A 23,138-nucleotide genomic window follows, 5' to 3' on the forward strand; every position below is an offset into this window, starting at 1 on the left:
ATTTGTTTTAAACTGGTGGACTGACTGGCAAAAAATGACTTCCATCTCAGTTGTTCAAAAAAATTTTCAAATTCGATTTCTAAGGAGAAAAAATTTGGAGTAGCAGTAGGGCTAAATGACAGTCCCTTAGATAGGACTGCAATTTCATCAGGAGATAAATTATAGTCCGAAATATTAATCACTGGTGACAGATCCACACTCAGGGTTGTCGGTTCTATGTGCGATCCCGGAAATAGTATTCCCTCCTTGGCATCTGTTTCTGTTGTTTCCTCCTGGATGACCGTACAGCTTGCGGCCCTGCTGCACCTAAAAAAGAAGAAGATGATTCTGAGGCAGAGGAGCCAGTAGAGAGTGTAGGAGAGTTTGGTGGCTCCATATTCTGCCTTGGGTATCTTTTCCTTGGTTTTCGAGGAAATCTGCCTCCTCCTGGAGTGACGGGAATATTTTTTTTTTTTCTGCCATCGATAGACGTAGCCAGATGTATAGTCTCTACAATCTCTTTGAAATTTTTCCCTTTTGTTTTGAAGGGTTTCTTTTTTATACTTTTCTAAACTGTCCTCCAGTAAGGCTATCTGAAAAGTAAAGGAATCTTCTGTTACTTGTTCAGCAAGTTTTTTCCTTAGGTCGGCCGCTTCAGCTTTGTATCCAGGGAGTTTCTTATAGATCCACTCTACATACAACAGGAGGATGTCAAATGATGATTTGTTTAAAATTCCCTCAAATCGACACAAAAAGTCTCCGTCATCGGTAAAAATGTTTGGACGAATATGTGATCTAACACCTCTCGGAATTCTCTTACTTTTATAATATTCAGCAAGGGTCTGTCCATGCAACTCCAAATCTATAATATATTTCTCTATCTTTTCCAGATCTTTTAAGTTAACGGTAGTGCCATCAATCTCATTGAGGATCTTGCAACATCCATCAACATTACTTAGAATGCGTTTGATGTCTTCATCTACATAAGAAAAAATTGCAATACTGCCAGGTTGCACATTTTCCTCTGTTAAAGGTGATAAGGTGTTGGTTGACATGGATGTCACTATGTAGTGATGATATATAAGTCAATCAAGAGACTGACCAAATTGTAATAATCCCCGGTGGAGTTAAGACAACTAGGTATATATAAAATTGGGTAGATCCTTTTGTAAGGTGAAGGATCAAAACACGTTTTTTCTTCAGTTGCGGGGGTCTTCTATGGGCTCCAATGTGGCCCCGGTATATGCAAATTTGTTTGTGGAAAGATTCGAGGAGGACTGGGTATATAGGAATAATCTTTTTCGTAAATATGCATGCATATGGCGTCGTTATATTGACGACATCTTCTTAATCTGGTCAGGGCCCAGGTCCTCTTTTGATCTTTTCTATGACGAATTACAGGGAGCCTCTAGTGCGCTCAAATTTACATTCAACATGGATTCTCAAGAGATTGCATTTCTTGATGTTAGTGTGTCTAAGAGGGGTTGTATGTTGTCATTCGATCTCTTTTCCAAGCCAACGGATCGCAATACTCTTTTGGATTATAAAAGCTTTCATCCGAAAAGCTTGCGTGAGTCTTTGCCCAAATCACAGCTTATGCGAGTAAGGCGCATAGTAAGCGAGGATGAACAAATTGAAAAACGTATGTCCGGGATGGCGGCGAGATTTCTCGACCGTCATTACCCAAAGAGGTTGGTTGAGCGTACCAAAAAGAATGTTATGAAACAAAACAGGGAGGATTTACTTAAATCCGGTAAGAACCGTGGTGGAAGGGAGGATCGAATGATATTGGCAACATCCTTTAATACTATATCATCAGAGATTGCAAGATCGGTCAGAAGACACTGGCCTATTTTGCGTTCCATTGGCACTGATATTCCAGCTTTTAGACAGGTCCCTATGATAGCTTATAAGAGGGCACGTTCTATTCGGGATCACTTAATTAAAGCAGATATTGGATCCACTAGAGTTAGCACTCAAAAACAATTGGCTCCCCAACGGAAAGGCACCTTCCCCTGTTTACATTGTTCATGTTGCCAGTTAGTCCTGAAAGGGAAGAGTATTAATCACCCTATGAAGGGGTTCCCTATTAAGTTTTCTCACTATGCCACATGTGACACTAACTTTGTGGTATATGGCATTAAGTGCCCCTGCGGCAAAATGTATGTCGGGGAAACCACAAGGGCAGTGAAGGAGCGTATTACTGAACACAAGTCTCGCATTAATGTAGCCATTAGACGGGGTTTGGACCCCTCCCAAATAGATTCCCCAGTGGCCCAGCACTTTGTGGAAATGGGCCATTCAGCGAATCAGTTGAGATTTTGTGTATTAGATGTAGTACACCCCCTTAGGCGAGGTGGCAACAGAGAATTTACTTTATTGCATAAAGAAGCTTGGTGGATAAAGTTTCTACAAACTTTGCATCCTACAGGTTTAAATATTGATTACAGACCTCAATAAGTGATCAGTGAATATCTTATCAATGTGTTTCTCTGTCATTTCTTATATGTACATTTAGGTAGATGCCCCTTCTTTATGTTTGTGCTCATATTTTTCTCTCTCTCTTTCTTCCTTCTCCTTTCTTTTTATCTTGTAGGTATCTGGACTATTAATGTGGGATTGCACTTGCACGAACCAACTGGCTGGTTATTGGTAAAAATTCCCTTTTTTTTTTTTTGGGTCCTTAGCATGCAGTGCCTACTAGTGTCCTTAATGCATGTGTAGCTAGTGAGGTGGAGCTGTACAATATACGGGGTTTTAGAGGCTTCTTTATTAAAATATTAATAGCCCCTTTTGGTCCCCCTATTGATTGCTCCCCCGCCCTGTTGTGGGTGGATTTCCACTATATACCTTGGGTCTGCCCAGTTCTTTGGATGGGGGAAACTGATATGCCCTTTCTTTTGGGGGCTTAATTTTATTTTATTGAATTAATTTCACTATACCCCTGTCTAATTTTAGTGGTCATATCACTGGGTCTTTATAACTTGCGTTTTATCGCAAAGTTTTATCTATCTCCGTGTTTACCCAGCCTGTTTTATATGGCATTTCCGCCTCTGGTGGTTGTGGGAGGTGTTTGCGTTTCACCATAGATTGCAATTTAGTTCCGCATCCATTTAGCACTATTCCTAGGGCATTTCCGCCTTGTGTAGCCCTTACGTCATGCCTCTGCCCTATGTGACAGCCGGACTGGCGATTCCGTATTAGGGAGGAAGTTACCACCCACCTGATGGCTTCCTATTGGCGCAGCATTACGTCTGCGCATTCAGGAGTGAACTGGTGCGTTCCGGCGGTTTCATGTTGGAGCGCACAGTTGGATAAGAATGACGCTGATTGGCTTTGGGCCCGCACAGGCGCACTAACGAATGTAGGACGCCAAGTGCGAATATTTAAACAGCGGCGAGCGCCATCATGGTTAGAGTTTCCAGCATAGCAGCGGTTCTTTTCTACAACGCCGTGGAACAGTAAGTATTATCATATTCTCTGGATACATTTAATCTCATACAAAGCGAGATATATGTCCTAGTCGCAATACTACATAGTTAAACCTGTGGACATCTATTTCATTTATTATGACACTATGGAGGTTTCTTTTGCTAAGGAACTTGTGCCCCAATGCCGATATGTTTGGACTTATATCTGTAGTTTGAAGGGGACATCGAGGGCACTGTATGCTGGGGCACCTGTGTTTTACTTTTAATAATTACATATACATTTATTTTTGTACCTCTACAGTTTCCTGTGTGCATCTACTCGGTTTTGGATGCCCGTGTTCATTCTACTTATTTTTCTGGCCTTTTGTTGATCCTCTGTGTTATACAGGTTTGTGCAAGTGTACCCTACATTATTTCTAATAATTTGTTTAGTCGGTATAGGGTATATTTAACTCTGCACTTTTCTAGTGTATTTTGGGTACCTTGAATGTTTTTAAATCTCTCTATATTACATTGGTGGGTGTCTCTTGGAGATTTTCAGTCACTAGCAGTTATGCATGGACTGATATTTACTAGTCCTTGGTGCAGACCTGCTGCGAACCTTTTTTCTTTTAACTATTCGTGGAATCTTGGTGTTGTGCACATTTTCAATCCTTTTTCACTAGAATGGTGCATTATCTTCAATCATTGGCAGTGATGCATTGACTGATATTTACTGGTCTCTGTTGCGGATCTGCCTTAGATTTGCTTCCTATATTTATGGTCCTCTCTTCTTCTACTCTATGATATGAGCCTTGCAATCATTGTATGGTTTGGTGTCTATTCCATTTCTGTTTCTGGTGTGCGGTCCCAGAACATATTCTGGATCGGGTTGCTCGCACACCGGAAATCACAATGGTGGAGCTTTTCTTCCTTGCCTATTGCTCTATTTTTTAGCTTATTGTCTCTTGAGCTTTGTTTTTAATATTTATCTTTTATTGTTTGCATTTTTTAGAAATTTGTATTGCGGCCTGATGAAGGGCAAACTTATGATATGAGAAGCCCGAAACGAACATGTGTCGTTGCCTATAAGATACAAAAAATCTTCTCCAAAATTTAATCAAGCCAGAATACAATACTCATCTATTGGCTTCAAATATATGTGCCTTATGGCAGTGATCTAACCATATGAAGACCTATGATATGAGTGGAATTGAAAAAGCTTTTAAACATTTGCTGACTTTTTGACATTTTTGTACCAATAAAGTTTTTCCTACAAAGTTTTTTGCCAAACTGCACTTTACCTCTGTGTTTTATCTAAAGCCCTTTACTATAAATTACTTGGGAAACAATATAGCAACAGAGGCTGGGCATTATATGCAGACCCAGCCTCTGTGCGCTAATAGGTTCTCTTTAAAACTGGATTGTCAATTCTATTTACCCATTGCACTGTGTTTATTATGTAGTCTACATGCAGTCAGCATTGTAAGCATTCCAATGTAATCATAAATGTGTCTGCTTGTTATCTCCACTCCCACATTCCTGCTACTCACTGATTGGCTGAGGGCAGTTCAGTGTGACTGGCTGAGAAGGGAAATACATCTCACCCCTCTGCAGAAGCTGCTGGAATACGATGTATGCTGTGCTCACATATATTTACAAAGCAAGCTACTAGATATGTGCAATCCATGGACAAGGGGCTCTTCCCCACCCCTGGTGCCCCAGGAGGAGGTCGGGGCGACGAATCCCTGGAGGGGGGGGGGGGTTCATGGTGGCATCTGGGAGTCCCCTTTAAGAAGTATTCCAATCTCCCCACCCTCATACCACCACCACCATAACGTTTAGGAAATATTACATCCTTCATCTCCATTGCCAGCATCCCAAGCCCTCCACCCAACCTAATAGCAAGTACGGCCTGGCAGCACCCCTCCCCATCCTCACAACAAAGTTTGTGCAGTATACAAATCTTCCTGTGTTCCTTCCCATGCATCCTAGGAGGTATTCTGGGAAAGAGGATTAGTGGCAAACATCAATCTCCAATAGGAAAGACCGGGAAGGAAGATTTATTGGATTTAATATCATGCATCCCTAATAGAAAAGCCAGAGTAGGGTGAATGGCCCAACTTGCCAGACTCCATAGAAAACAGGGAGGAGAATGAGTGGCAGCTATCGTATCACTCCCCATCTTATACAGAACATTGGGGAGAGCGAGTTACACTCCCGGCACCGGAGAGGGGGAGTTTCACCTTTCATCATTCCAATCTCATAGACATAGAGAACAGTCTGATGGGTAAGTTGCAGCCTTTGCTGCTCCCTTGGTGTCCTCTGGTTCCCCATGTAGTCCGGCTGGCGGCTCTATTAGCCCGGCAACTTTGGCTGAACTTGCGCATGCGCAGCCCGTCCATGCACATGGTGCGTCATCACACCGGTCACCGTAAGCATCCTGCTCATGCTCAGTCTCAACAGACTGAATCACACATGCAGAGGACTTATGGCGATGGGCGCTTGATCGAGCGGGGTGCGTGTATGGACCGCGCATGCGTGACTTCAGTCGAAGTTGCCGGGTTAATGGAGCTGCCAGTGTCTCATGGAGGGGACCCAGAGGACGCCGACGGACCTTGTGGGTTACGGGGAGCTGGAGGAAGCCTCAGGTAAGTCCAGATTTCCTTTTTCTTAGCTTTGCCCAGGGTCCCTTTAAATGATGGAAATAGAGTTTAGAGTCAGTTAAACATTTTTCAGTAGAAAAATACATATATTTACATGGATCTGTACATCAGTCCTGAAAGGGGGACAAATAAGGAACCAAATCGGACAGAGGAATTTGGTTTCCAAAGAGGGGCTGTCCCTGCGAAAAAATGGACAGTTGGGACCTATGTATCAGGAATTCGGCAGGAGGAAGCCAAATATGGATCTCAGGATGATTTTGAGAGGATAGTGATTTTTGGGAAGTGATACATATTTAAGTACATAAATACTTACTCTACTTACATAACTTGAGTTCAGTGAATGTTATATAGTAAATAAAGAGAAACCTGTTTCAGGCATTTTTCATTTTTAATGCCTCTGACTGAAGCCAGTCCTGATGTCATTTTCTCCCTTATGCTGGATACACACGTTGAGATTTCCCGTGCGATTTGCGGGATCGAACGTATTGATTTGATTATTTCCAACATGCTCGATTCGGATTTCGATCGTTTCTGCCGTCGATTTGCATGTTAACTAGGCCAAATCGACGGCAGAAACGATCGAAATCCGAATCGTGCATGTTGGAAATAATCAAATCGATCTGTTCGATCCCGCGAATCGAACGAGAAATCTCAACTTGTGTATCCAGCATGACTCTTTTTTTTATCTCCTAGAAACTGCACTGTCATATCTAGTTTGCTTTGTAAACACATGTGAGCACAGCATAGATCGTATTACAGCAGATCATATTTCCCTTCTCATCCTCCTGTTACACTGAACTGCCCTCATCCAGTCAGTAAGGAGCTTCCCTCTCCCCGGCAATGTACCAGAAAGTAGCAAGGCTGACTGATATAAAATGATTACAGCAGAAACATTTATGATTAAATTGGAATGATTGCAATGCAGGGTCAGTTGTAGACTACATAATAAAAACAGAGCAGTGGGTAAATGAAATTTGATTTTGTAACTGAAAATCCTGCTTGAAAAAAACAAACAAACAAGAAAACACAAAATATAGTTTACAACTAAAAAAATAAATAAGTGAAATAAGTATATAAGATTACCTTAATTGCTGTCTGCATTAGAAAAAAAACCCCAAACAGCAAAAAAGAAAAAAAAAAAAGACCCAGGGGATTGAATTAGGCCCATTGCATAGCGGACTGGTACAGCTGCACCAGGTCACACGATACGTGAACATGTGATGTGACATGCCACACGCTGAACATGGGTACAGGGCTGATGTGCTCGGAAAGGCGCAGGTGGGTGACGTTATGGAATGCGGCTCTTTGTCTTATAAATGTTTCCACTTAGTTAGAAATGAAATCAACAGTAAAACCAAAGGAAAACAAAGCACGGGATTTCAAGCCTCACAGCACATTTATACATCACAGCGCTTGCAAGAAACAATATCAAGATATTCAGGCGTTGGGGATTTGCTTTTGTGCGGCTTGTCACGCAGGCTTAGGCACATTTTACTCTGAACTTTCCTTTTTTTGCCTCACACGACAGATACAGAAGTACAAAGGGGAGAAGCGGCAGGCATGGGAAGAGCTCCAGAGACGAGATCTAGATCGCCTTGAGCAGCTGAGGACAATCATGGCACAGCAGGCCGAGAAGGACAGAGAGCGGTAAGGCTGGAGGCGGCCAAACGCCGAACTTGCAGGAAAATATTTCATGTTCGCTTTGAATGGCATAAAATGGTTACAAACCTCTTTGCTTTTTAATGCCGTCATTGTACCCTTCTGGGAGAATTTACCTCACATTTTGGCTTATCCTATTAATGCAAACTAGACAATTATATGTGTCCAGTTTGAGTCTCGCCAACACAATCACGATGTACAGGTAAGCCCTGTCAAATCAGTGGCAGGTGCTCGTTCACGGCGGGACTTCAGTTCGGGGTTATGGTGAACTGGAACATATGTTCCCTGAACCAATCAAAGTCCCTGTATATGAATGAACATGACTCCAGTCAGGGATAGTGTTTGTAGTGCCATCTTGTGGCCAAAAAGTAAAATTAAAATACATAATACAAATTACTAGTTAACCCCTGAAAGTTTTAGAGAAAAAATACATAAATAGTTGCCTTAGTGACTCAGCTTCTTTAATATGTATGTCAGGAGGGTATATTATTGTTATTTTAGCAAATAAGGGCTTGTAATTATTGATAGGGTACAAAAAAAAACAGAAAAGAAAAAAAAATCCACTTTTATTTCCAAATAATATTTTGTCACCCTATATTGTACTAGGAACATAATTTAAATGTTGTGATAGCTGAGACAAATCTATATATATAAAATCGGGTGTGTGTGTGTGTGTGTGTGTGTGTGTGTGTGTGTGTGTGTGTGTGTGTGTGTATGTATGTGTGTGTGTATGTGCCGTGATCACTCGAAAACAGCTTGACCGGTTTGAACGAAACTTGCACACGTGGGCGGAGCTACAAACAGCTAATCAGATTCCACCCATTCATGTCAATGGAAAAATGTAAAAGAATAGAATAGAATAGAAAATCTTTATTGTCATTGTAACAACCGAAATTGTACAACGAAATTCTTAAGTGCAATTTTCCAGCAAAAGCAAAGACAGCATAACATTCCATTCTTACATACATTGCATTGCACACACCCCTTATCAACATGGCCACTTAGCAGCATTTAACATAGAAATGGCTGAAGGATAAAAACTGTTCTTTAGTCTGTTTGTCTTAGTTTTTATAAGTCTAAAACGTTTTCCAGAAGGCAGATGTTCAAATAACACATGTCCTGGATGTGAGGCATCGCTTAAAATTTTCTTAGTATTCCTGAAACAAAAAGAAGTATATAATTCTTCTAATGGAAGAAGAGGACAGCCCACTATCCTCTGGGCAACCTTAATTACCCTATGAAGCTGCTTTTTCTGTGCTACTGTGCAGCTGCCATTCTCATAGTAATCAAGCCAGTTCCCACACTTGGCACAGTTGGTCACTTGGTGACCGAGGTTACAAATCCAGGAAAAGTGGGCGGAGCATAAAACAGCCAATCAAATTTCAGCCGTTCATTTTTAATGGGAAAATGTAAACTGCAGCCATTCGTAGACTGTTAATCGCAGGGTTTTCAAACTTGGCACACTTGGTCACTGGGTGAAGGAGATTAAGATTCAGGAAAGTGGGTGGAGCATACAACCGCCAATCAAAATTCATCTATTGATTTTCAAGGAGAATATTTAAACTGTTGCCATTCTTACACTGTTTATGGCAGAGGCTTCAAACTTGCTACAGTCGGTCATTGGGAGACTGGGGACCAAATTCACTAAAGGGGCGGGGCCACAAACAGCCAATCAAATTTCTTTGCTTCCATTCACAGATTTTTGATGCCAGGAACCTGAAAGCTCACAAACTTGGTCATTGAGTGACTGTGTCAAGGTTACAAAAAGTGGGCGGAGCCAAAACCAAAATTCACTGGTCAAATATAAACTGCAGCCATTCTTACACTGTTAATGGCAAAGTTCTCAAACTTTGCACAGTTGGTCACTGGGTGACTGGGATTAATATTCAAGAAAATGGGTGGAGCATACAACAGCCAATCAGAATTCACCTGTTGATTTTCAAAGGTAATATTTAAATCGCTACCACTCTTAAACTGTTAATAGCAGATGCCTTAAACCTGGTACAGTTGGTCAATGGGTGACTGGGGTTCAAATTCAGAAAGGGGGCAGAGCCACAAACAGCCAATCAGATTTGATTAATTTCAATGGGAATATACAAATTGTTAATACCAAGGACACCAAAGGTCATAAACTTGGTAATTGAGTGACTATATGTCAAGGTTAGAAAAAGTGGGTGGCGCCAACAACTATATTTTTAACATGGGAAAATATAAACTGCAACTATTCTTACACTGTTAATGGCAGGGTTCCCAAACTTGACACAGTTGGCCACTGGGTGACTGACTGGGATTCATATTTAGAAAGTGGGTGGAGGCTACAACAGCCAATCAAAATTCACCTATTGATTTTTCAAGGGGAATATTTACATTGCTACCATTCTCACACTGTTAGTGGCAGAGGTCTCAAACCTGATACAGTCAGTCATTGGGTGACTGGGGTCCAAATTTAATAAAGGGGTGGAGCCACAAACAGCCAATCAGGTTTGTTAGATTGATTTCAGCCATTCTGTTATTGGCAGGGTTCTCAGACTTGACACAGTTGGTCACTGGATGACTGGGATTAATATTCAGGAAAGTGGGTGGAGGCTACAACAGCCAATCGAAATTCACCTATTGATTTTTAAGGGGAATATTGAAACTGCCGCCATTCTTACACTGTTAATGGCAGAGGCCTCAAACCTGCTACAGTTGGTCATTATTATTATTATTTATTGTATTTATAAAGCGCCAACATATTACGCTGCGCTGCACAATAGATAAATGGGTTAACATACAGGTAGAACATACGGAAACTTACAACAAAACAAGATCATGCAAATGATTTGATAACAATACAGTGTCATAGGTCAAGATAGAGACTGTTCGAGTCTACAAGAAGGGTGGTTGTGAGTAAGATTGCATAATCAAGCTGGATACATTAGGGAGGAGGGCCCTGCCAGAGGCTTACAATCTAAAGGTCATTGGGTGATTGGGGTTCAAATGCTGGAGAGGGGCGGAGTCACAAGTGGCCAGTCTGATGTATTTAATTTCTATGGAAATATACAAATTATTGATGCCAAAGCTCACAAACTTGGTCATTAAGTGTTTGTGATTTAGGGTTCGAAAAAGTGGGTAAAGCCGACACCAGCCGAATACGTACCCGGGCACGCCGGGTCATCAGCTAGTTAGCAAATAAATTGTGTAGCATTTTTTATTCTAAAACTGTAGGGAATGTAATTGGAGAAATAGTATATTTTTTACCTTATTTTTTTCCCTATAAAATGCATAGAAAATAAAGTAAATGCGGAAAACAAGTATTGCCTATAAAAATTTAATTTGTGGCGAAAAAATTAAGATAAACAAGATACTGTATAAATCATTTAGGTGTGATAAGCAGTGAGAACGTTATGGCCAAATGAACGGGAAGAGCGCTGGCAGGTGAAATGCTCTTGTCTAGTTATCCTGCCTCTGTGACTATTGAACACAACAGTTTCCTTTATTTCTAGGATAATTGACTATCACAGAAAAGTCCTGTGAACATGCTTGTGCTGTTTTGTTATAAGACAGCAATGAAGGCCATGAGCGGATTAGAGTGTCATCACGGTGGCAGGGAGTTAGCCAATCACAGTCACGTGTGCACCACCTGTTTTGACTGCAGCAGAAATGGGTGTAGGTGACGGGCTATGTATGTATAGCAGGGTTGCACTATGGTCATTTGTATTTTTTATTCATAAGGTAAAAAAGTCAGAAGGAAGATTACTGACTACAAGTGAAAAGCTGGACTGTAACCAAAAGCCATAATCTCTCAATTTGTGACTGAAAAGTGCTCACAGAAAGCTTAGATTGAACTTTTAGCCCCATAGAATTTGTGTGGCAAAGGAGTGAGACATTTATTTATGCAGATCATTTTTAAAAGACAAAAATATTTTTAAAAAGTATAAATGACACCTTACTGTACCCCCTTTTGGTGAAGCCTCTATAATTGGTCTCAAAGGGGTTGATTCATTAAGCTGCGCTGCTAAAGCAGTGGAGCTTAATGACAGCAGCATGAGGTAAAAATCTCCTGTATGGGTCCAGTGGCTTCAAAGGACGAGATTCCTGCACTTTGATTGGCCCAATAGGCTGACTGTCAAGTCTCAGGGCGGGTTCAGTGGAGCACCTGTTAAGTTAATGAAGCACTTGTTAAGTTAAAGGAGTGCTTGTTATGTTAGCAGAGCACGCTATGCTGCACTACCGCGCAGGAAAATGTTACTTCCCCGCTGCTGTCATTAACCTCCCTGGCGGTCTATTAAAACCACCAGAATGGCGGCGCAGCACTAGCCTAGCACTAGCTACATGATAGCTGCTGTGCAGCGGCATCCCCTCCCCCCTTCCGATCGCCTCCGGCGATCAGAGCAAACAGGAAATCCTGTTCAGAACAGGATTTCCTGTTTGGCTTCCCCCGTCGCCATGGCGACGATCGGGATGACGTCATCCACGTCATGGTGTCTGGGGGAGTCCTGATCCACCTCTTAGCGCAGCCTGGCCGTGATTGGGGGGGGGCCCTCTAACGCGGCGGGTAGTGGCGAATCAGCGCGGAGTGGCAGCGATCAGCTTGTACATGCAGCTAGCAAAGTTCTAGCTGCGTGTAACAAAGCAAAACGCGAGCAAATCGGCCCACCAGAGCTGAGAAATCCTCTGCAGCGGCTTAGCCCGATCTCAGCTCGGGCTTACCGCTGAGGAGGTTAAAGAACAAGTGACACCCATGCTAACCTAGAAGTAAAAATCACTTATATTAGTAGATAAATACTAGTTCTACTAACATAACATGGACTAAGTTACCATTATCAATGATTGGCAGAGCAAACTTGAAATGGCACTAATCCTTCAAGATGCTCTACAATACTTGTATCTATATCCCCTAAACTTTTTTTTAAAACGCATTATAGCCCTAACATATGTCAAGAGCTAAACTCAAAATTGACCTACTCCAAACCCCTAATTTGTAGACACTGAGGTGAGGTACCAGTATAGTATAAAATATATTAAAAACAGTTTAGAAGGTGAGGGGGGATGGGTACATTTAAGGAACAATTGTTGATTTCTTACTCCAGAAATTACTGCAATGTAGTAATGTAGTGCTGGGTGTTATTCATAGAGGTATCAAATATAATGGTTAGGTGACATTGTATATTATTAAATATCTTTGTAGCATTGTACAGGCATTACATATATAAGCTATACCTACTCCAAAACCCGTCTAAGACCTGGAACCCACTACAAATCGCAATCGCTAGCAATTTGTATGAGCGTTTTGTAAGCGATTTCATGAGCGTTTTCTGGCGATTTTGGTAGCGATTTTAAAAAGTGTAAACGTTTTGCCAGCGATTGTGTAACGATTAGCGATTAGCATTTTTAACTCTGATTGGTCCTTTCAATTAATTTTAATTTATTTACAGTGTGTAGTAATTTCAAAACGCTAGCAAAATAGCTCTGTGTAGGTTTTCACGAGCGATTACGCCAGCGTTTATATACTTTACATTGCAGAAACACTAACCGCTAACGCTAAACGCAAAAAATGCTGCGCTTGCGATTTTGGTAATCCCAATCGCTCCAGTGGAATTTGGTCCATCCATTAACATTAGCTGAGCTTTTAGGGAAATCGCTAGCATTTTGAATCGCTCGCTAAACGCTCACAAAATCGCTCTGGTGGGTTGAGCCCTAACTTTAGAGGTTTTGCACTACCCACTTTTTTGTTATACTACTTTGCATCTCAACCTGCGCAGATATCACATTGCTTCCTAAGAAATGACTCTCACTAACCGAAAAGACAAGTTTATAGTCACAGTAGTTATGCACTTCCGATATGACCTTTCAAAAGGAACTCTCTGCAGAGATACAAAGCATAACACTATGCTGGTGCAAGCTTCCAGAGTGTGGAGGTGGACCACTAAATATACAGTGCAAAATAGGAATAAACTATTCGCTCAAAACTATTTACTATCTTTGAATGATCTCACAATTAAAAAAAAATACTCTTTTATTACCTTCAACTTCAACACGTTTTAACAGCTAAATTCTCACAAAACCCAATTAACATTAAATCCACCCAACGTATAGAAACAATTAAAGATGGCCGCCGTAATGGAACAATACAGCGAGGCGACAAACTCCCATGGCCCTCGAAGGTGAAATGGGTGGATGGGGCAGATGTGATAACTACGGTTACATATGCCTGTCCATGTCTTGGCGAACGTCTCACGCAGCTATACATTGTTCACCAGGTGAATCGCATGCCACAGCGAATCCATAGGTTTGCCAGAGATAAATCCCCCAACTGTTCTAAATGCCAGCTACAAAATTATTCCTTTTGTTGGCAGTATCAACAGAATTACCTAAACTGCTGTATAGTAAAGCAACCACAAGATGTCACTGTCTACTAAGCTGCAATGATCTCTATGGTATCGTGATTTCCTGTATTCTTTCTGTGTTCCTCTGTATTTCCTGATGGTGGTGTATGATTTTTTCTCTGCATGTTTTTCTTTAGTAAAGAGCTCTAACTTGATATACTATGACCTTTATACATTTATAATGGTCCTGCCCCTCTATTGCAGACTACTGGCACCAAGCTACTAAATTTCTCCATGATGGCATGGGCTTTCCAATTGATCTCAGTCCACAACTCTATCTTCTGGGAATTATTCCAGAGGAGGATACCTCATCCAGACTAAATTCTAATATCTGAAACCCCTTTTCTGGCCGGACACCAAATAGCATTCTTATTATTATTCTGTTATATAATGTAGAGCTGTATTTATATGGCTTCTGAGACTCCCTGTCCCTCCATCCAGACTTGGGTCCAAGATGTGGATTGCTCTCTTGCAATTAAAAAGACTTATTTACACACATAGAAATTAGGTAAAATTTTAGCTTAGTTTGGTATCGATGGTTTTAAAGATAAGCCCCAGTGGTCGCCTCTTGGCCCTGTCTCTTCCTTATTTTACCTCATTCACTTTTAATCTTTACTCCAGGATGTTTCATGAAGCATGCAGGCACCGCATGCAACTTTAGCAATATGAGACATACCTGTTTTTTTTGTGTGATCGGTCATGCCCGGACATTGGGAGTTTTTAAGGATCCGACAGGACGGATCCTTAATGACTCCCGATCCTCAAGCAGGATCGATCGGCAGCTGCTGCACACACAGGACGATCAGCGTTTGAAATGGTTGTTAAAGGCCGTTTCGCACGACGGTAATTGTATGTGTGTACATTTCTTTAGGCCTCTTCCACATTGGAGGCTGAAGGCAGTGAATTCAGCTCCTATCAGATGCTCCTGTGCACCGATCGGGCAATTCTTAAAGAGGAGCTGTTAGGTATAAGGTCTCAGAGAAAATAAACACATTTATCAGTAGCTAAAGATTGGCTGTACTTACATTACATATGCATTTCACTGTCCACGTTTGGATTTCACAGAATTTGTATATAGTATATGCAGAGATAGATGCTCCTGACAGCTCATGGCAGGCTCCATGTTTTTCTGTCAAATGTGTCGTCATGTCCTGCCTGCTTCCTGATCACAGATAAGCTCCTACTTGAACAACACAGTGTGCAGTGAATATTAATGAGCCATGTGGCTAGGAACAATAGCTGACTCCTGCAGAGTACTTTGCCCCGAGATTTATCAGTGCTACACGCTGGACTGATTACAAGCTTCTGTAACGTCTCATTAGCAGCCGAGGGGAGGGCCCCAGAATGCTTTGCAGTTTAGTATGCGGCTTGCGTCTTTATGGGTCTATAACAGACTTGCTGATAAGCACACATCAAAGGTAACTGAGATTTTTATCTTCACTAATGGCTTTTGAGCTTCCTTCTAAACTGTTTAACACAGGAGAATAGAGGTTTAAATTAGCTTCTGCAGCCTGACAGTTACTCTTTAACACTTTGCAACAGCAGTGAACAGGTGGACCACCTATGGAGTCACTTCTGAGCAAGGCGTCAGCTGTGCTTAGATACCATATGTTGCAGTTTTCTGCCACCAGGTAACACCACTGCGTGTCAAGCACTGAAACATGTGGTGTTACAAACGCTACCATTTGGCTGCATTTCAATTGCACATTTATACTTTGTGTGCCCCTAGGCAAGTATGGTGTGGTTCCCCTTTCATGTGCAGCAGCGCCCCTCCCATTCCATGTGCAGCCCCCTCTTCAATATGCATCATCCTTGTACGCAGCCCCACTCTTTCATGAACAGCTCCCTTGAGCATCCCTTTTTCATGTACTGCTCCCCATTTTTAGCCTCTTCTTTCGTATGTAGCCGCCCCTCTTTCATGTCCAGGTGCCTCCTTGGGCAGCAGCCGCACAAGGCCCGGGCCTGTTTTGGCCTTTCCAGAAATCCAGCCCTGTGTGCACTGGAACAGCCCTTATGGCCACTGAGCTGCAGTTCACCCCTCCATGTAAAGGATGCCTACTATTTCGACAGACTTTATAATTGTGCAAATGATATACATTTGTACAAGATCGTAAATCCTTTGTATATTGACTTATGCGCTTTGCAAGTCTGATCTGTATTCCCGTGTGTCTTACATCCTTACAATAAAGTTTTCTTTGAATACCCCTGACGATAGGCAGTCAAGCAAAAAAAAAACAAAAAAAAACACCGTATAAATGACAGATGTACTTTTATGTAATCCGCCCCAACCAATAAATGTTTTGTATTTTAGATGGGAAAATCTCATTACAGAATATTCCAGAAAGCGCTTGCTCACCCTCTAACTAGGAAAACTCTGTCAGATCATCACTTTTAACTTTTTTTTTTTCTAAAGACCTCTGTGGCTGCAGAGATTTAAGGCTATTTTGTACAAAGGAACTATTGCTTTTTAATTTTTAATGCTGTGGATTGAGAAGTCTGGAAACATCTGTGGAGTTTTCACAACTCTTAAAGATTAATATTGATTCTGCCAACACCAGAGCGCGCTGTGTGTAGCAGTCAGCCCGGGCCTTCCAGGGCTGCGGGGAAACCATTAAGAAATGTCACATTACAATTTTTGTGGATTGCAGAACTGTTAACCCTCCGGTCTTGTGCGCCCATTTCATTTATTCTTGCTGTTGCTGATCTAAAGAAAACCACAACTCAAGGTCATAAGGGATAAAGCTAGAAGGATGTAAGATTGTATTTGTCAAGGTGGAGCATGTAGCAGGCGGTTTGTGAATGTTCTGGCCCGCATGGTTCCCGCCCTTTGTGTACTGTATGTTCGTGTTTTGTGTCTACATCTGTGGCCTTTAGGTACCAGAGATTAGCGTACAATAAAACCTAGGCAAGATAGCAACTTTGGTCCACCTCCTGATTACACTCATGCATTCCGATCACACGGCCACCTGCATTTGCAAGTGTGAATGAGGCCTAAGGTAACAGTCCGGCAGTGACCTAATGTGAACAAAGCCCGAAAACCAGCTGCCTATTATGGTGTAGGTCCCTCTTGTATTGTCAATATAAGCCTTATACACATGCTAGATTAAACTTGGCCAAGGGTGCCAATAATGACCGCCTCTGCCAAAAATCTAGCATGTGAACAGCAGCCACCGATCCCACTGCCTGGCAGATTGGCTTGGCCGATCGCTGACTGTACGCATTCTTCTCCCCACTCACTCTGCCCACTCTGTGATGCTCTTTGCATGCCATACCCCACATAGCAACAGGATGTGTCGCTAGCCTGGAGGCTAGTGACATGTCTCTACAGCCTCACCCCCTCATTGTTGCCCAAGGGATCAAGTCCCGATCCTTGCTGAGTGACTGTCCTCATACGTGTGTACAAGGCTTTACTTGTAACTGTAATACTCCCTACATCCAGGTGAGTGACCCCGCCCCAACACCACTGAAACAAAGACCCAAGTCTTCTCTACACACCAGTTTAACAGTTGCTGATAGCAATCAAATGATGTAAGTACAATACAGTTGACTAGCCTTGGCCTGTTCTAATATGTCGATTATAAGAATAAAAAACAGATTCAAAAAATAAAGAACAAAAATGTGTTGCTCTGTTATCAGATTGCAGCTGCTTTATATTACAAATAAAAAAAATTATAAAAACTTTGTAAACAACACCGCATAATCATGATGATGAATTCAGTATAAGGCCTCAGCAGGGGCCGGCATTATTGATGCTATAATGTAATGTCAGGGTGGTGTACCGGCAGCAGCTACTGGAGCAGCGCCTGGAGGAGAGGAAGGAAGTGGCCCGCCATGATGAGCAGGTGGAGATGGAGAGGCAGCAGAGGCTGGAAGCTCTACGCAAGCAGGTAGGATGTTGTGGTGACCCCCTCTGGCTGTGTGCATTGCTGTAATTAGCTTGAGGCTAGGGTCAACATTAAAGTCTCAACGCAGCATTACAACGCAACGCACCTTAACGTTGAGTTACCGTCGCATACAGTACATACAGTGGAGCATACAGGCAATGAATAGTATGCTTCCCTGTATCTGTGTTTAGAGGTAACGCACTGCAGCAGTGCATTACAATAAACACAACATTTACAATGCAACTTTAACGTTGCAGTGTAAACATCGCAGAGGGTTAACACTGCAGTGCGTTATAATGACTGTATACCTAGCCTCAAAGTGAACCGATGAGATAAACAATTATATTTATCCTCCTACTCCTAAAAATGACTTTTTAAGGTATCCCATAGTTTTCTTTTATATTTAAACATTCACAAAATAGGCTGAATGTTTTACTGTCGCTAATCAGTTGCAGTCTATTAAGAGTCCCAGAGTGAAAATACATGAACCACTGACCTTGTCCTACATCTCCCCTGTACTCAGAAGTTGTATTCTGCCAAGAAAAATTGTATGGCTGTAATTAGCTTTTCAGTGATGTTTGCTATATTCCCAACAAGGTACCAACAAGACAGAAGCTGTCACTTTCAGGTCTAAAAATTAACTCTTTCAGGCAGCAAAACTGTACTGTACATACACATGTTTATCTCATCATGTCACATGCCGCCTTGGGTACACTTTAAAGAAACCAACTGCATGCATCTACTCTCCACATGCTGCGTACCTGTCTAATAAACAGGTTTCCTGATGCAGTTTTTTTTTAAATCACAGGAAGAAAAGTATTTTCTAGACAAAGAATTGCAGCCAGAAAACACAAGTGGAAACATGATCGCAGTGTGATGCAAAAAAGAAAAAAACAAATGCAATTTTGCACACTCCAGTGTGCGCCCAGTCTTAGGCTCCAATTCCTTGTTCTGATGCAAGTTGTGCCATGCTGCCAACCCATCGTATTTTTTTTTTGCCCCTAGTTTAAACAAGCCCCATTGCCTGGTACACACCATGCAATTTCCCGTCAGATAGAAAGGTTGAATAGATAATTTCCGGCAGGTCGGATTTCATTCCCGATAATTTTTCTAATCAATTTTGTATAGAAGTGATCGGAAAATCAATCCGAAAAATGATCGAAAATCAGATCGGACTTGTCGGAAATGATCTATTTGACCAGTCTATCTGAGGGAAAATTGCATGGTGTGTACCAGGCAATAAGGCTTATAAGAATATGGGAAACCCAACCCAGGATTTATTTGTAGTGGGCTTAAAGGAAACCGTTCTAGATAGCCAATAAGATCTTATTATTATCAGCTTTATTTGCTAATTATGTGCAGCTTAAAACTGGGTCAATTATAATCAGCAAGAAGTGCATTTGATTGGCCCAATTCAAGCTGCCTGCAATTAGTATTATATTTGTAAGCAAACTGGAGTTATTAGCCTCTCACTATAGCAATTTTCGAGTCTAGGAGAACTCATGGAGAAGCATGTGATTTGTGATTTCAAGCATGTGATTTACTCACTATCTCATTTTGCTCCCCACCCCCCCCCCCCATCTAGTGGTCAGAATTGGCAGCACATGTTACCTTGTTTCCTTCATTTATAGCTAGTTTTTCCCTTTATCATAATGTCATTTTGTGCTGCTTTGTGTGGGCGCAGGTTGCTGTAATAGCAGAATTTGATCCTGTCCGGATGATGAGTGACACAAAAGCCTGGAAAGCCAGAATGGGGATTGGAATAGAAGAAGACTTCGTCCTACAGAAACCGCTTTTTGATTTACATACCTACAATGAACAGCAGGTAGGTGTTCTACTACTCTCACATGTGCTCCATTGCCTCTCCCCCCCCCCCCCCCCCATTATGTGGAGGCAATTAGGAAAAATCATCACAGATTTTGTGTCCTAATGACTTTTAACTGGTGCCAGAAGTGATACATTCAGGGTAAGACTTCTGGAAAGACCACAAAGGCCCAGGCCTTGGGCGGCCACAGCTCAAGAGGGAACTTGGACATGAAAGAGAGCTGTATATGAAAGGGGCTGCTGTACATGGATGTTACACATGGAAGAGGGGGCTACACATGGGAAGGGAGAGGCGCTGCTGCAAAATAAAGGGGAGCACAACATACTTGGCGCAGGGGCACAAGAAGTGTAAATCAGGCCTTGGACACAATGGGATTGCTGTGTATATGTACCGTCCCAACTCTGCTTAGAACTAGCAGCAGAACTCATGGAGAAGCATGGGATTGGCTTGATCAGGTGATACATTTATAAAGCTCTGATTTGCTGGCCATGATCCTGTGCTAAAGCAATTGCAGTAAATCAGAGCCGTAGGGCCGGTTCACACAGGATGTCTGCCCGACTTTCGTCGGCTTTGCGTTCAGGCTTTTGGCGGCTTTCAGTTGCGGTTGGCATACATTAGCTGCATGGGGACATTAGCTGCAGCGGTTAACTGTCCCTGGACACTACATGTAGCGTCCAGGGTCGCCTCGAACGCCAGGGAAAATTGTGATCTGAACGCCGCTCGCGCAAACGCCAGTAAAAGCCAGGTACAAATGCTCCCATTCACTTGAATAGGAACATTTAAAGGGGAACTGAAGTAAGAGGTATACGGAGGCTGTCATATTTATTTCCTTTTAATCAATACCAGTTGCCCGGCAGCCCTGCTGGTCTATTTCTCTGCAGTAGTATCTGAATAACACCAGAAACAAGCATGCAGCTAGTCTTGTCAGATCTGACTTTAAAGTCTGAAACACCTGATCTGCTGCATGCTTGTTCAGGGGCTATGGCTAATAGTATTAGAGGCAGAGGATCAGCAGGGCTGCCAGGCAACTGGTATTGCTTAAAAGAAAATAAACATGGCAGCCTCCATATACCTCTCTCTTCAGTTCCCCTTTAACACTGAGTCCCAAACAGACGCCCGTGTAAACCAGCCCATACACAACTACTTCCTGATCAAACTGATCACATGTTTCTCGGTGAGCTCAGCTACATGAATGCATCTCTAGTGGTGGCCACAAAATTCCTCTAACAAGCAAATCTGCACTTATACAGGAAGGGAAAATGAAGTTTTACTCATAGCTACTCGCTGCTGTGCTGATTACTCATCCAGTAGCTAGGGGTTCTGATTGGCTAAATGTATTTCTGGGTTAGGCTTTTCTTGCCTTGGTTCAGGTTCATTCACACTATGCATGTTACCTTGCACAATAATGCAGTGTGTTAGTGCATGTCTGGTGTGAACACACAGCCTATACATCATAGAGCACGTTCACTCTGTGTGCGTTGTGTTACACAATGCGATTCCACATGTGAACTCGCTGCCATACAACTATGTGGGTGTGTTCACAACCCTGAGTTGTACCTGATTGGTCCATTTTTAAGCTGCATAAATTTGCATACAAATTTACATAATCCTGCATGAACTCAGAAATATTTGCATCTCATTGATAACATGTGCAAAGATACACTCTATGGCATGCTCTATAGGAACTAACTATGCTATATAATTGTATTTTTTTGTGCACAATGCATTGCATTATGCATGCATTATAGCGTACGTGTTATGCAGTGCACATAATGTGAATGTACCCTTGATGCACACTTTCACATCTCTGCACCGCAATGGGCTGCATTTTCCTAACACACTGCCTACGCCATGTTTCTGGACATAAAAACATGCCTGTACCATGGGATTTCACCAGGGCAGCTTCTAAGCTTAATAGCTCTCAGGGCAAAATTGTAAAAATTCTTCCCTCCTCCTCCCCAGCGGAGTCAGGCACACTGTTGTGATGCGGTAGTCAGAGGTGCCACAGTATTAAGTAGCCCCCAGGATAAGTTGCCCCCAGTGTCTGGAGCCAGAGGGAGCCCCCAGTACAAGTAGCCAGATGTGTCCCCCAGCAAAGGTTAGCTGAAGAGCCCCTAGTATTACATAGTCAGAAAGGGCACCCCAAGTAAGCTGAGAGCCCCCCCCCAATATAGGTAGCCAGTAAGCTCCCTCAGTATAGTTGAGAAGAGACGGCCCCCAGTATTAGGTAGTCAGAGAGCCCCCCCAGTAAAGGTTGCCAGAGAGCCTGGGGGGGTATTGGTTGCCAGAGAGCGTCTCTCCCTCCCCCCCCCCTCATATAGGTAGCCAAAAAGCCCCTATATATAGATAATGAGAGACCCCCCCCCCCCCCACCATACAGATAGCCAGAGTATAGTATAGGTAGCTTCAGAATATGTGTCGAGAGAAGGTGGAAATAACTCACCTCTCTGGGATCCTCACGTGGTCCATCTTCTTCCACGTAGGTTTCCCATCTGGTAGAAGCTCAGCCTGTGATCATATGACGCTTATGTGATCTTCACCCCTCTGCTGTGCACTCTGCATGCATGTGGCTATTTATTCCCCCTATGCTTCACCCTAGGCCGTGATCTGCCCCTCCCGCCGCTTTAAAGTGAATGGGAACCGCATTTTAAAAAATGAGATAGATACTTACCCAAGGAGAGGGAAGGCTCTGGGTCCTATAGAGCCTTCCGGCTTCTCTCCTGGTCCCCTCGTTCCGGTAGCAGTATTTGACTAAATTAGTCAAATACTGCTTTACCCGGCCAAAGGAGGCTTCAGAAGTCTTCAGGGAGCCCGAGTGGTCCTGAAGAAGGGCAGCCCTGTACTGCACCTGCGCAAGCACGCTCTCTTCCACGCTCACGTGTGTGCAGTATGGAGCCGCACGTCTTTGGGAGGACACGGCTCCCGAAGACTTCCAAATACCCTTTCAGTGGGGGACTGAAACGGGGCGGAGCCAGCATAGGATAGAGGGCACAGAGAGAGGAGACAGAAGGCTCTATACAACCCAGAGCCTTCCCTCTCCTTAGGTAAGTATTTGTTTAATTTGTTTTTTAAATGCGGTTCCCATTCACTTTAAGCGGGCCTGGGTTTCCCTCACACTGTATGCATTGCATAACAGGTGTTGTAGCGAACACAATGCGCACTGTGCTCAATAAATGTGTGTGTTATTTCATAGCTATGTCAGCTGCTGTGGGAAGCTCACATTTTCACATTCAATATCCAGATCCATACTGTAGATGGCGCATTAAAATAATGTATGGTTATGCATTCCAACACAGGGATGTGAATGTGGTCATACGGTTGTATGGGCAGTGCACGCACATGTGCTA

The 23,138-nt window shown here is 42.6% G+C and overlaps 2 protein-coding genes across 8 annotated transcripts in view; one reads left to right on the plus strand and one right to left on the minus strand.

Annotated features, from left to right (window-relative positions):
* The window catches only part of CCDC148 (coiled-coil domain containing 148), a 267,767-nt gene that overhangs the window by 238,882 nt on the left and 5,747 nt on the right, over positions 1-23,138 (plus strand). For 6 of the 7 annotated variants that reach the window (XM_068245736.1, XM_068245741.1, XM_068245735.1 and 3 more), the window contains 3 exons: positions 7,584-7,702; positions 17,852-17,969; positions 19,651-19,791. In XM_068245736.1, coding sequence (XP_068101837.1) covers positions 7,584-7,702; positions 17,852-17,969; positions 19,651-19,791 — 378 coding nt within the window. Of the gene's footprint in view, positions 1-7,583; positions 7,703-17,851; positions 17,970-19,650; positions 19,792-23,138 lie in introns of those variants that run through there. The other variant, XM_068245742.1, reaches the window with a different exon arrangement.
* The window catches only part of UPP2 (uridine phosphorylase 2), a 73,777-nt gene that overhangs the window by 15,336 nt on the left and 35,303 nt on the right, over positions 1-23,138 (minus strand). The gene's annotated exons all lie outside the window — the stretch shown is intronic.

This window comes from Hyperolius riggenbachi, chromosome 7 (assembly GCF_040937935.1).
Source record: "Hyperolius riggenbachi isolate aHypRig1 chromosome 7, aHypRig1.pri, whole genome shotgun sequence".
NCBI lineage: Eukaryota > Metazoa > Chordata > Amphibia > Anura > Hyperoliidae > Hyperolius > Hyperolius riggenbachi.